Below are 14446 nucleotides of genomic sequence, written 5' to 3'. Positions count from 1 at the left end.
CCTCAGAACAACTCTATGAGGTGGGCGCTAGTATCCCATTATCCCGTTTGACCAGTAAGGAAACCGAGGCTCAGAGAGACTGCGGAACTCCTCTAGGGTCACACAGCTGTTGGTTACCTGGCAGAGCTGAGGTGCCATTCTGGGGCCACCAATCCCTTGCTTTTCACCGCTGCGCTCCATAGCTTGCCTCTCCTTCGTCTGTCTGGGCCTCAGTTTCCTTCTCTGTAAAACGAGGAGTTTAATCTGCAGCTTTCTCTACCAATTGGTTGTTCAGACCAGGAACCTCTGCCACAGATCTCGGAGCTGACAGGGGTAAGAAGGTGGGTGAAATAAGGGAGCGCCCAGTTTTCCACAGCCTGCTTTTCCCTGGGACCTCGCGAAGGGCGGACCTCGTGAGCTAAAGGAGGTGCAGGAGAGCACCTATCTTCCGCGGCGGGTGAAGGTGCTACCTGCCTTCGAGCTAGGCTGTGAGTCCTGGTGCTTATCTCAGGGCGCCAAGACCAGTGTAGAGGGCGAGTTCCCCTTGGGTAACCTCAGGTCTCCCGCAGAGAACGTTATCCCCAAGAAAGAAGAGGAGAGAGAGGCATGGAGCGCCCAGCTACTGCAGGAGTACGTCAGTTCCCCAGCGCTAGCTTAGGGTAGCCTGGGTTTCCGGACATGTGGATCCGTGGGGGTCGAACGGAGACTTCCTGTCGGGTCCCTGGGGTCCTCCGACTGTGGCTCCTGAGCTTAGCACTTACTTCTCGGCCCCGCAGGCTGCAGGGAACTCCTCCCACCTCTTAAGTCAAAGAAGTCGAAGTCGGGCGAGGGGGCACCCCGGGGTTCGCACCGGTTCTCTTCCCCTCCCCCCGCAAGGATTCTGAGAAAATAAATGGCAGAGAGAGGAGTACTACATTTGCTTGGCTCCCCTTTCCTCCTACCCACCCCTACACCGCTTATCCCGGGGCAAAAACTTATTTTTAAAAAATGTTGGCAGAGATTTACGTGTCTTTGCCCTACCTGGGTTTCACAAAGACTCACATTCAAGCCTGCCTCCCTTCAGATAACCTCCTCCCCCCCTGTAAAAGGGCCAAGGATGGTAAAAGAAGAAACAATCTCAATCATTTTTTCGTTTGGAAATGAAAGCCCCTGGCTTTCCATAAAGGGCTCCTCAACCCTCAGTGCTTGAGTCCTAGTTAAGAAAAAAGACTTCCAAGTAGAAATAATAGGCGGAGAGAAGGAAGGGAGATACAGGGATCGGGGGGGGGGTCCTAAATTTTGTCTCGCGAGTCCTGTCTCCACTCAACAAACCAAACGCCTGAGCCCCGCGAAAGGTTTCAGGGATAGAGCGTGTGGGAGAGGACTGGGCAGACAGCGTAGGGGGCAGTGTCTTGGAGAATCTTTTTCTCAATGATGATTTTAAAAAACTTCTGAGTGGAGACGAAGCAAAGTCAAGCAGCAAAGGTGGCCTGGGGGACAAGCGGAGGGCTCAAGTTCCGTACCTTTACCCTCAGGGTCTCCTGCGCCTACGAGATGCGCATCCCCAAGAAGTGCGCCCTTCGACTAAGTCCTGGACCCAAACACACTTCGGGTCCGCAGCCAGAATTTAATGGCGACAACGTTTACGCAATGCAAGCAAAAAACCAAAGCGTAAAAAATGACTATGTCATTTATTGAAACGCCACTCTTTGTCAAACTACAACTACTTTGCTTCACATGTTTGGCTGGAAAGCTTGGAGCCCCAGCCCGGACCAGCCAGGTACAGGAGGCCGGACTGCAACCGGTTGCTTCCCTCCCGTCGCGCCTGGCAGTCCCACGCTGCGCCGTCGCTGCTGTCTCTTGGCGCCCCTGGGATTTTATACGCACCTCTGAAACACGCTCCGTTCCGGGCTCCCAGTTCTTCTCCTTGCCTAGGGGTTGTTTCCCAATAGATCCTGACTCCTTTAGAAGATCCAAAAACCAAACCAAAACAACCCCCCTTCCCGCCCCAAACACCTGCTCTGGGGCGCGGGGCTGTCAAACAGAGACTAGATGAAGGAAGTCAGATTTGGCGAAGCTCTTCGAGCTCCCAAAGATTCGAACACTACCTCGCATTCGTGGGCCGATGGAGGCTCTCCCTACTCCACTCCTTGGTCCCCCTACCTGGCTTCCGCCTCCTGGTCAATCAGTGAGCAACCAGAATGGTATCCTCGATCAGGGTCGCAGGCAGTGCTCGGCGGAGTGGCTCCAGCAGTTACCCTCTCCCTGCCGGGCTTCGTATCCAAACCTTCCCCTTCACCCCTCCTCCCCAAACTGGGCGCCAGGATGCTCCGGCCGGAATATACGCAGGCTTTGGGCGTTTGCCCAAGGGGTTTCTTCCCTCCCAAACTAGCCGCTGTTTTCCCGGCTTAACCGTAGAAGAATTGATATTCCTCACTGGAAAGGGAAAGTGCTGCTGACTCCGATTTTAGGTATACGGCAACCGCCCTCCGCCGGGCGCAAACCTCACCAAGTAAACAACTACCAGCGGATGGAAACACGCCCGGCTTATAACTGGTGCAACTCCCGGCCACCCAACTGAGGCACGTTCGCCTTCAGTACCGACCGCTGGAAGCCACAAAGGGCTACCTCTCTCCCCAGTGACCCAAGATCATGGCCACCCCCTATCAGACGGCTCTAGAAGCAAGAGCCAGACTCAAGGGTGCAAAGTAAGGGTATACGCTTCTCTGAAGCCTGAGAGAGTTCTCTCTGCGCTTTCCTGAAGTTCCCGCCCTCTTGTAACCTACCTGCTCCTCCCTCCAAACCACTCTCATAGATTAATAACCCCATCTCTACCCCCACCGCATTCGACCCTGCCCGGACTCACTGCTTACCTGAAGGGACTCTCCAGTGAGACGAGGCTCCCACACTGGCAAAGGCCAAGAAGGGGAGGTGGGGGTAGGGTTGTGCCACACCGGCCAGCTGAGAGCGGGTGTTGGGTTGAAGAGGAGGGTGTCTCCGTGTGGGACGCTCCCTCGGACCCGCCCCCACCCGCGCTGCGAGGGCGCCCCCAAGGAGCAGCGCGCGCTGCCTGGCCGGACTTGGGCTGCTTAGTGAATGGAGCTGCCGAGCCTCCTGGCTCCTCCTCCTCCCCGCGCCGCCGGCCCCTCTTATTTGAGCTTTGGGAAGCTGAGGGCAGCCAGGCAGCTGCGGTAAGGAGTTAAAGGCAGCGCCCACACCCGGGGGCTCTCCGCAACCCTACCGCCTGTCCGCTCCCCCCCTTCCCGCCCTCCCTCCCACCTACTCATTCACCCACCCACCCAGAGCCGGGACGGCAGCCCAGGCACCCGGGCCCCGCCGTCTCCTCGCCGCGATCCTGGACTTCCTCTTGCTGCAGGAGTCGGCTTCCACGTGTGCCCCGGAGCCGGCGTCTCAGCACACGCTCCGCTCCGGGACTGGGTGCCTACCGCAGCCAGAGCAGCAGGGAGTCCGGGACCCGGGCGGCATCTGGGTCAAGTTAGGCGCGGCCGAGGCCAGCGGTGAACGTCTCCAGGGCCGGAGGAGCCGCCGGGCGTCCGGGTCTGAGCCGCAGCAAATGGGCTCCGACGTGCGGGACCTGAATGCGCTGCTGCCGGCCGTCCCCTCGCTGGGTGGCGGCGGCGGCTGCGCCCTGCCTGTGAGCGGCGCCGCGCAGTGGGCGCCGGTGCTGGACTTTGCGCCCCCCGGCGCTTCGGCTTACGGGTCGTTGGGCGGCCCCGCGCCGCCGCCGGCTCCGCCGCCACCGCCGCCGCCGCCGCCGCCTCACTCCTTCATCAAACAGGAGCCGAGCTGGGGCGGCGCGGAGCCGCACGAGGAGCAGTGCCTGAGCGCCTTCACTGTCCACTTTTCCGGCCAGTTCACTGGCACAGCCGGAGCCTGTCGTTACGGGCCCTTCGGTCCTCCTCCGCCCAGCCAAGCGTCAACCGGCCAGGCCAGGATGTTTCCTAACGCGCCCTACCTGCCCAGTTGCCTGGAGAGCCAGCCCGCTATTCGCAATCAGGGTAAGTAGGCCGGGGAGCGCCCCCTACGCGCGGGGCAGTGGCGCCAGGTGCTCGCCGCTCTAGGACATCCCCCTCCTCCTACCCCTTTTGACCGCAGCTCTTATCCAGCTGCTTCCCAAGGGCCGTGAGGGTAGCGGAAGCGGTGGCTGGGGAGGAGGCCGGGGAGTGGGAGTGCACGCAGGCACGGGCCCTCGACATCCTCCAAAGCCAGGCAGAGCTGGGAGCCTGACTGTTCGCATGAGCCGGGAGGTCGTCTGGGGCCCCTGAGAGTGCGAGAGATTCCGGGACTGGTAGTCCTCACGGGAGTGGGACCAGGAAACCAGCGCAGTGTCTGGCTCTGCCTCGGGAAGAGGTTTTGTTGATTAAGGCAACACCAAATTGTCACCAAGCATTGGGCTTTTCAGACGTTCGGACTCTGGATTCGGAGTCGGACCAGCGCGGGGTGAGCGCCTGTGCTGTGCTGCCTCGGCCGCGCTAAAACGTCCAGGAGCACCTCCAGCCCTTATAATACGGTGTTGGTTCATATTAAGTATCGTGGAGAGCTAGAATGAGCAAATGCACCGCCGGTAACTAAATGGCTTTCTGGAACCGCGTCGTGTCCGCGGATAACTCCCGCGTGTGATAATACAGAAGTGGATCTTTTCTGGGCTTCGCTTAGGCGGCGGCCACACAGGTTCTGGGGATGAAAGAGAACTTGACTTGTCCGATTCCACGCTATGCAGGACCAGCTTCTACCACAGGCAGTAGAAGGAGGCACGAGCTTTGACCTTTCTTTCAGCCCATCTGGGGCGCCTCTTAATCTTGTAAACGCGGGGCTCAGCTGGGACAATATTTCTTCAAGACCTGGGGTTAGAACAAAGACAGGATTATTCGCTGTGCTTAGTCAGGATACAAGGAGGGAACTCTGCACACGATAAGTATCAGGTTGGTTTCTCATCCTGTGCCGGCGCCCGCCCACCTCTCTTTAGCCTGGGCTGCGGGGACGCGATCCTGCGGAGCCACTGTAGTTTGCCCTCTCTTTTATTTTCAGTGGATTTCCGCGCTATTGAGAACCTAAGCCAGTTCGGTTTGATTCGGTAATTTAGTAAACCCTTTACTAATACAATGGCGGATGCTTTTCCTGGAGCAAAATTACTCGAGGGCCTCGGGACTGGGATGTTTTTGGAATGCGTGGGAAGCAGAGTGTATCTTTTGCAGGAGGTGCCTTCTCCCAAGGCTCGGGAGAAGGGCTCTGCCCTTGTTGCCAGCCTTCACCCGCGCCTTCTAAACGCGCGTCTTCAGGTCGCTCCTACCTTAGCGTAACAAGGAGCACCGGGCCCATCCGAGGCCTTGGAGAAATCGAAACCGGCCTTTTCTTCCGGAGAATCTGGGATCAGTGTCCTGCGGAGGAACTGCAAGCAGACCCAAGGGTTGCCTCCACTCTATGCCTTTAGTTAGTGAAATTAGAGTTTTGTACTCAAGGGTCGTTGGGGCAACTTACTGTCGCTGAGGCTTGTGTTCTTTGATCAGATCGCGCCACCTTTGTTTAGCAGGCTGATGTTACTTTTGGGGAGTTTCTAGGTCTCAGTATCCCCATCTATAAGACGACAGCTGAGATGGGCAACCTGGAGATTGGGTCCGGCTTGAAGTTATACTCCATAGATGCAGAAGCGCGACCCACCACCCTCCTGGGGCTTTAAATATGGAACTCGGCAACCCGTCTAAACATCTGTGACTGAGAAGCCATGAATCTCTGTCTACATGTGTGCTGTTTGGAGGTGGTTGAGAAACCATCGAATCCATGCCCCTGGGGCACAAAATACTGCTATGCCATTATCTTTTTAGTACTTCTAGGGGATTTTTGAAACCTGGGCTCTGTCGCTTCAGTTTGGGTCCCTTGTCCAGCCCTCTTCAGGGCAGGTCTGGTGCCTGGGATCTTATCACACATCGTGGGGGGCGAGACTGTGGGTTTTGCAGTTAGCAGGCATTACATTTCTGGAAAATATCTGGATTCCTCTGTAATACACAGGCGTGGCTGTCATAGAGAAAAAAGTTAAAAGGGGGCCAGGACTAGCAGGTGAATGTATCCTCCTTCTCCACCCTGGAGAAAAAGCCCAATGGAGAGAGGGCCCCAGATTCAAGTCATACAGCCTGGAAGCACTATCTCCAGGTTTAAGTTTTGTCTTGCAATGAAAACGGATGGGTCGAGCTTACTTAGCCCTTGAGGCTCACTGGGCAGCTTGGATGTGAGAAGTGCTCTGGCTGCTATCCTGGAGTAGGCAACAATTATTTTGATTTCCAGGGTTCCTGCTGCTTCCCCAGGAAATGCAGGGCCTGGCCCAAGACTTGGACTATTAGAGGCAAGGGCATCAACTCTCTCAAAAATGTGGAAATGGCCATCAGAGCGCCAAGGCCAAACCCCAGGGGAGAGGAATCAAGGCCGTCTCTGGATTCCTAGGGCAGCCTAGCCATGGCGCACAGGCAGGGGCAATTGCTGGTGCCCAGTCACAACCGCCCAAAACTTCACAAGCATGTTCATATTTTAATTTCTTAAATATTGTATCTGGCATCCTAATCTTGCAAACATTAATTTAGCAAACATCAATCGCCTGCTGGCCAGGCACTGGGTACTGAATACAACGGCCTCAAGAACCTCTGCAAGAAACTCACCAGCTAATCCTGGAGAAGCCCCTTTTTTTGGATGAGGAAATACAGGTTCTATGAGATTAGGTGGCAGAGGTGGTATTTGAACCCAGACCATTCTAGGGTGTTTCTATTCCTTTTCCAGGGATCTTGGCCCCACCGTTGAGATGGATTTCTTCTGGCCCGAGGGAGGGGCAGCAAACTCTTAGTCCTTGTGTGGGGATTGACGGGTTTGTGAGGGCAGATGTGGGGCGAGGACTTGAGTAGCCCCAGACTAGATGCAAGGCTTAAGGAGGAGGGAAAAAAACTTACTTGGGCCGGACGCAGTGGCTGGAGGCGGTTGGATCACCTGAGGTCAGGAGTTTGAGACCAGCCTGGCCAACATGGCGAAACCCTGTCTCTACTAAAAATACAAAAAAAATTTGGCCGGGCGTGGTGACGGGCGCCCATAATCCCAGCTACTCGGGAGCCTGAGGCACGAGAATCGCTTGAACCTGGGAGGTTGAGGTTGAAGTGAGCCGAGATCGCGCCACTGCACTGCAGCCCGCGCGACAGAGTGAAACTCCGTCCCAAAAAGAGAGAGAGAGAGAGAGAGAGAGAGAGAGATTGCTTGCTAGTCTACCGATCCCGCAGCCCCGCAGGCTCGCAGACGCCTAACGCGTGATTAGGCCTGGTATCATCAGGCCACCCTAGGGTCAGGTGCGGAGGCCTGTGAAGCCCGAGGGCAAAGGCTCCCCCTTCCGGTCACATAGAAGAGGGTATTTTGTTGGGGGACAGGTTTTCCCCAATCACGATGCAGCTGCAGTCATCGTTTTCAGCCTTCTGAGCACCTTCCTGGCTGAGCCTGCTGTCCCTTTCACCCCTCAGCTCTCCCGGCCCGGCTGGGCCAGGCGGTTCCCGGCTTCTCTGCAGCCGCGGGCGGGAGTGGAGGGCGCAGAGCGCGTCTCGCCTCTTCGCTCGCGGTCAAGGTTGCGCTCCCCTCCCGGGCCGGGACTAACCGTGGGAAAGGCGCTACCTTGGCCACTCGATTCTCTCCCCTCAAGGCCTGTACAAGGAGCCTTTGAACATGCTGCTCCTTCCAGCCAGCAGCTGTACCTCCCCCGGCCCCTGCCCCCGCACTCTCCGCGCCAGGCCCAGCGCTGGGCCCAGGGACAGCGCGCTCTAATCAAACCCGCGTCCGATAAGCTTCTAATTAAGAGACCTCCCTCCGCTCCACAGGCGCTTTCACCACTGCCCCTCCCGGGGGGACCTGAAGGAGGGGGTTCGAGGCCGGTCTTTGCCCGCCGAGGTCTGCATGTCCCGTCTGGGAGGGGAGCCACGGGCATCCTTGGGCCCGAGTTCTGGGGTGCAGATGGACGTCGCGAGAGTGGGTGCCGCAATTTGGGACCCACGGCCCTCGCCGGGCACGGACAGTTGCGGAGCAGGGCTCTGAGGATTGTGCAGTGCCCCGGGTCCCTGCCTACTCCTCCGCTCTGGAATGGAGAAGGGTTCGCCTAGAGAAAACTTCTTAGTAGCTTCTATTTCTTCTCTCTCTCTTTCTCTCTCTCTCTCGTTAGTGTCCTTTCAGAAAATCGGCCTTCCCGCCGGGCAACGGTGGGTGCCCGGAGCCAAATTTCGTTTGTAAGCTGATCTATAGTCCTCAAAGAGGGCCAGGCCTCAGGTTTCAAAAGGAAGTCTCTGGAAGCCCAAACGTGCTCACCCACGCCCGAGAGCTAACGGGGCCGGGGGTTATCTTTGCCCACTTAGCAGGCGAGAAATGGAAGCCCTCGGGGTCATGCAGATGATAAAAGCTGGTGGCTTCTCAAATCCCCAACTTGTGGTGCTGAGCGGTGTGTGAGACTTAAGCCTGGACCTGTACTACCAGGGAGTTAGGATTTGCCCCCTCCTTCCCTCCCTTGCACTCTGCCACACCACCCTCCAGGCTTATGCCTCTGTTGCCCCGAGAAGCTTTTTTTTTTTTTTTTTTTTTTTTTTTTGGGCGGGGGATGGTGGTATGTCTGCATGAGTGTGCGTGTGTGTTTCGAAAATGGAGGTAACGATGCCCTGGGTCCTGCTCATCGGCTGAGTCCTGCTTAAGTCTTTGGAGGCACTTTGATAAAATCGCGCAAGAGTGGGAGAATGGGTGCTGTCTGCCCCAACTTACTCCTGAGAATTTTGTGAAGTTTGGAGACCCAGGGCAGTCGCTGGGCCAGGAGGATCTGAGGCTGGTGGGGTGGCCCTGCCAGGATCCCATAGGAGCAGCTCTCCTTTGCCATTGTGCCTGGACCTCAGGCCATAGACTCCGGAACTTGTAGAGGAATGGGACCCCACCTTGGGTTCCAGGGCCAGTGAGGATCTTTAGCGGAAGGATCCTTTTCCCCAGAGGCAGCAACAGCTTTCCAGAAGCTTGTGGGGCATATGTTTAAAGCAATTTAATAACAAAAATTATAAAAGACTATGTTTTCCAACCGAGGCTCCACGCTCTTTTTCTCACTTTAGGAGAGATGGGGAAAAATGCCAGGATTGCCCTGGGGGGAAACTGAGGCAAAGGACCCAAGCACTACCTTGGAGGGAAAGGGAGATACAGTGTCAGGCACACTCTAAAGGAAACTGGTTGTCCAGCTTGGGGAGCAAGGAAGTTGGCTCCTACAGCAGTGGTCAGGGTCGGATCCCTGGGCGCAAGGTGGGTCCCATAGCGGGAGGGGGAGGAGAGTGCAGGGTCGCCATCTGAAGGCCCAACTGGAAGGGGCCCTTGTTTTCCCCCTCACCAGCTTTCCTTTGGGCCTCGGCTGTCGTGGTGTCGGGTTGGGTAGTTCCAGACAGATAACATTACTCGGTAATTACTCTTCCCATTTTTAAGACCAGGCCATTTAACTGGCTCCGAGTAATTAATGAAAGTTGGTGCGCGGGTCCCTGATTTACAGCTCGGAGTCAGCGCGGGGTTAGCCCAGCAGATTCATTTCGCTTGCCCGCGCTGCTCCTGCGGGAGAGCTGCGGAGTTGGTTTTTTGGGGTGGACCAACTTTCTCTGTCGATCAGGCAACGAGTTTTATATTTAACTTGCCAGGGGTTCGCTGCAGAAGCGGCAGAGACCGTGGAAGACTGAGGCATAAATAAACTGGGAAAAAGCGAGGTCGGGGTTTTAGTCAGAAAAGGATGGAGAAGCCTGTCCCGAGGTCACATCCAGGGACTTGGGCCATCTTCCCGCCGAAAGTCCTGGAGGCTGGTGGGGCTGGATTCTCCTCCGCTGGGGGTCCGAATGCGGGGTTCAGCGCACATCCCCCGCCCGTGGCTGGTTCAGACCCACTGTCCCTGTCTTACGACAGCCCCGCTGACACTGTGCTTCTCTCCGCCGCTCCCGCAGGTTACAGCACGGTCACCTTCGACGGGACGCCCAGCTACGGTCACACGCCCTCGCACCACGCGGCGCAGTTCCCCAACCACTCCTTCAAGCATGAAGATCCCATGGGCCAGCAGGGCTCGCTGGGTAAGCGAACGGGAACCAAGTGGAGTCCTCCCCTTCTTCCATGCTATCCCCCTCTTCCCCCAGGAATTCCCAACCCACAGCAAATTAGGCAAAGGAGGACATCTAAAAGGACCTTAGAAATCATTACCCCAATGGCACTGTATTTAAAGGACAAGACTGGGTCTCCCTCCATCCCAAGTACCTTAGGGACATCGCCATCCAGCTAAGTCTATGAATGTCCGGCGGGCCTTTTGGGTGCACCGCGCAGCGACTGCTAGGGGAATGTAAAGTGAGAGGCTTAGCTTATCGCATTCTGGACGCCTCGCTCTGCACGCCGCTCATCCAGGCCCCAGTGCCCCAAGCTCAGGATCTCGCGTCTCCCCCAACCCCTGCCCGCAGCCTCGCACCCCGAGCCCTTGGGGCGCAGTCGCTCAGCTGTCTTCGGTTCTCTCTGCAGGTGAGCAGCAGTACTCGGTGCCGCCCCCGGTCTACGGCTGCCACACCCCCACCGACAGCTGCACCGGCAGCCAGGCTTTGCTGCTGAGGACGCCCTACAGCAGGTAGGAAGGCGCTGCGCTCTGCGTCTGGGTCCCTGGGACTCCAGAGGAGACGCACGAGCCGGCGGACTTTAGAATACCCCAGCCGGGCAGCCTTGACTGCGGCATGCAGGGTCTTGGAGGCATGGGACGCCTCGACTCCACTCTACTACTTAGAGGAAATTAAAGCTGATCTTCCTGGTCTCTGAGTTGTTCTTATTTTGTATACAAATGAGGACAATTACTGTTTCGAGCTGAAGAAGGAGCGGCGCTTGAAAAGTTATTATTATTTTTAGAAGGTCTTTACTGGGAGGAGTTTACCTTCATCGGGACTAAAGATTAAACAAGGAGTCCTCTCCCACTCGGTTCTGAGACCTCAAACCCATCCAGTGGCCAGACTACACCGGCCAGACTACCGCGTACCCTCGGCCACAGCCTTGGCCACAGTCTTCTCCCCACCTCAACCCTCCAGGGTTTCGGCTCGCGGCAGCGATTTGTGGGCGTGGTTCCCAGCACCTCTGCTACGCTCTGGGGTGGGCCCCCGGCCTGGGTGCGGGACGGAGGTCGGGTTGCAACAGGGCCCTGCGGGGAGGCTGCCCTGGCCTGCGTGGGACCTTCTTCCTGTGCGCGGGAGGCCCAAGGCCAGCTTCATTCCCTTCCAAGCTTTTTCCCGCTCCGTGCTTCCTCTTCTCGCCTCTCGCTCCACCTTCTCTCCCCCAAATTTCTTCTTCAACTTTGGGTGAACTTGGCCGGCCGCCCGCGTCTGCGATAGGGTTGCCTAGTAACTGCAGCGCACACCAGCCAGCACGGGGCTGGAAGGTGGGGCGGGGGCCGTGGAGCGGCGGCGCGCGGCCTGTGCGGCCCGGGATTGGGCGCGCATGACCTCATAGCCCCCTCCTCCCGGGTGCTCGGGGATCCTGACACCGGCTGCCCCCAAACCCATCCCCATCCTCCCGCCCCTCCGCGCGGGGACCCGGGACTGACGTCAAGGGAAGGAGGTAGTGAGGTCATGAAGGAAGGAAAAGCGCCTGCCCTGGGAGATTGGGTGGGGGAGTGGCCGCGCCTGGGGGACTGTCCAGTCCCGCAGGTGGAGGAGGGGCGGGAGTCCTGGATCCGGAGCCAGGCACAGCCCCAGGCCCTTGCTGCCCTTACGAGAGTGAGCCCGGGGCTGGCCTGGCTCTCGCATCTAAGGTTCTCCTTCCCGGGAGTTTCTAGAGAGTGCAGTGACGCGCCCCTTCTATTTCTAACGCCTGAGGCGCACGGACTGGGGAAACTTTTTTTTTTCTTTTTTTCCCCAGAACATCCGGTTTATCTATTCGAATCTTGGATTCCTCATCACACTTTGTTTTTGGGGGGCGGGGGGAGGCAGGCGGTGGGCAAGGACACGAAATGGTCGCACCTTTCCATCCTTCTTTTTCTGCCTCCCTAGCTAGAAATCATTCCTGTTCTGCACCACAGGCGCGGCATGCTGCCCCAAGCCTGCCACCACAGCGCCTCCCTTCGGTGGGTCAAGTCTCTGGAATGGAGGCAGGATTCGCGCTTATTCTCTGAGGTGAATCTCCTTCCCTAGCAAAACTGGCAGCAGGGCCATTGAGTTCTTCTTGAGTAGCTGTTCCCGCCCATTGCCAGGGTGTCATTGCTGTTATTCTGGTAGCCATCAGGCGGGCTGTTGGGATGGTTTCCACGTAATGACCTTGGTCCACCCCTTCCTCCTTAGCTCCCTGTGGACTCAGTTAGTGTGTCACACTAGGCTGAGAGAAGACCTTGATGCGGGAGTGGGCATTGTCGAGATGGGAGGTGTTCTTGGGGGTTAGGGACTGGAAGACATTGCAGTCTGGTGCATCAGTGACTCGAAGCTACACACACATCCGTTACTCCCCTCTCCCAAGCCGAGACTCACCCTGTGGGACCCTAGGAAGGCGTCCATTAGAGGACCTGGCAGCCTTGAAAGAGGAGTCCAGGAAAAAGCGATCACTACTACTGGTTTAATAGCAATTCTCCAGGGTGCCTTATGGTGGATTTTGACTTAGGTCTGATTTTGTGGTTGCTAGGGAAGTAGGAAATATCACATAAATTTTCACATTTTCTAATCCAGCTTCTGATTGGCCACTGCATTAAGCACTTTGTCAAATTCACCTTTCAGAAGTATTTGTTTATTTCTATCTTCTTTCTTTATAATTCAGGAACTTTCTTTGGTACTGTTATTTTTACACAAATCCAATAAAAATACTATTTTTCCCTCTCACAGAACATTTCTCAAGTAGTAACATCTCAAAGAAGAATTTGTGACCCCTTAGGAAGAGTTTGTTCCCTTGGAATTTGTACTGTCTGGATCTTGAAAGCTCCATTCACTCTAAATTAACATTTCCAATCAGTTTTCAAAGATCATGTACCTCCCTTGCAGTCTAAAGATACATGGGCAGGTGTAGGGATGTTTTAAAACTGGATCTGTGCACCAACATTACTGCAGTTAATATGGTTTCCCTTTTTCCTACTCCTGAACAAGTTTGAAAGGGTATTTAAATGCTTTTGTGAATGCAGTGTTTGAAAAAGCATAAAAAAAGGACTAAACTTTAATTGCCTAACACCCTAATTTTGGATTTTAGATATTCAGTGGTGCTTCTACTGGTCCCTGGTTTCATTCATTTTTCTGTCTAAAGTTTGGGACTTTATGGGGAAAGCTTGCTTGTATTTTGTTTGCCTTGCTGCATTTGACTCCCTGAGGCTGACTGCCCAGCTTTTTTCTCCCCCTCCCTCACCAAACTTTTTCCCTCCCCAGTCTTTGTTTTTTTTCTTTTTTTCGTTTTTTCTTTTCGAGACAGAGTCTCACTCTGTCGCCCAGGCTGGAGTGCAGTGACACAATCTTGGCTCACTGCAACTCCATCTCCCGGGTTCAAGCGATTCTCGTGCCTCAGCCCCCAAGTAGCTGGGATTACAGGTGCCTGCCACCACGCCTAGCTAATTTTTGTATTTTTAGTAGAGATGGGATTTCACCATGTTGGCCAGGCTGGTCTCAAACTCCTGATCTCAGGTGATCTGCCCACCTTGGCCTCGAAAAGTGCTGGGATTACAGGTATGAGCCACTGTGCTGGGCCTCTCCCCAGTCTTTGGATATACTTTCCCTTGCCAGCCTAAAAGAAAGGTGATGGTACAGATCTGACATTAAATAAGCAGAATACAGTGTGGAGTGTGCTTTGAGGACGTTCTCAAAATCCCAGTTCTTTCCTTGTGGCCTGCACAATTCCCTCCTTTCTCTCGGGTGACAGACCTGAGGAGTTGCAGCTGCATCTATATTTGTTATGGCTATGAACAACAGTGAACAGAAAATGTACCCAATCAACAACTTATGGGAAATGGCAGGAGGTGGTTTTCTCCATCCTCCTTACCCTCTCCTCTCATATAGAAGGTGGGTGGAGTTTGTGTAAAGGTCACTAGGGTTTCTGAAACCAGGTGTCTGCCCTTATGGAACCCAGTGATCATTGTTGGATGAAAGCATGAGTCCTTGTAATGTAATAACTGGAATTTATTGCATGCTGACTATATGATGCTGTGCATGATGTTAAATGGTTCACTTAGTTTACCCATTGAACCCTTTTGACTACTCTTTGAGGCAGGTACTATAATTTCTAGTTTACTGATGAGGAAATAAGTTCAGAGTCTCAAAGTAACTTGCTCAAGGTCACACGCCAAGTGAGAATCAGAATCAGGATTTGATCCTCAGTCTCTGTGACTTGACAGTCCAGCTGTGCTCTGAATCACTGAGTGACACCGGATCCTGCAGGATTCCCTATCTGATTACTCCCCTTGTATAGTCAATGTATCACTTTTTTTTTTTTTTTTTTTTTTTTTTTTTTTTTTTTTTTTTTT

At 55.2% G+C, this 14446-nt stretch overlaps 2 protein-coding genes across 5 annotated transcripts in view; one reads left to right on the top strand and one right to left on the bottom strand.

The window, feature by feature from the left end:
* Positions 1-1542: 1542 nt before the first annotated feature.
* Positions 1543-3444, bottom strand: LOC108513804 (uncharacterized). The gene is made up of 3 exons (XM_017849670.1): positions 3405-3444; positions 2832-3185; positions 1543-1889 (listed from the first exon to the last, which is right to left on the bottom strand). Exons 1-3 carry the CDS (start codon positions 3442-3444, stop codon positions 1543-1545), a joined length of 741 nt encoding a protein of 246 aa, XP_017705159.1.
* WT1 (WT1 transcription factor) overlaps positions 3104-14446 on the top strand; it is a 48649-nt gene continuing 37306 nt past the window's right edge. For all 4 annotated transcript variants that reach the window (XM_017849742.1, XM_017849740.1, XM_017849741.1 and 1 more), the window contains exons 1-3: positions 3104-3977; positions 9942-10064; positions 10501-10603. In XM_017849742.1, the coding sequence (XP_017705231.1) occupies positions 3533-3977; positions 9942-10064; positions 10501-10603 (671 nt within the window). In that variant the 5' untranslated portion in view covers positions 3104-3532. The remainder of the gene's footprint in view (positions 3978-9941; positions 10065-10500; positions 10604-14446) is intronic.

This window comes from Rhinopithecus bieti, unplaced genomic scaffold, assembly GCF_001698545.2.
Source record: "Rhinopithecus bieti isolate Rb0 unplaced genomic scaffold, ASM169854v2 scaffold_32083, whole genome shotgun sequence".
NCBI classification, from domain to species: Eukaryota; Metazoa; Chordata; class Mammalia; order Primates; family Cercopithecidae; genus Rhinopithecus; species Rhinopithecus bieti.
Note: the sequence above shows the minus strand (reverse complement) of the source record. Positions and strands in the feature narration are given on the sequence as shown.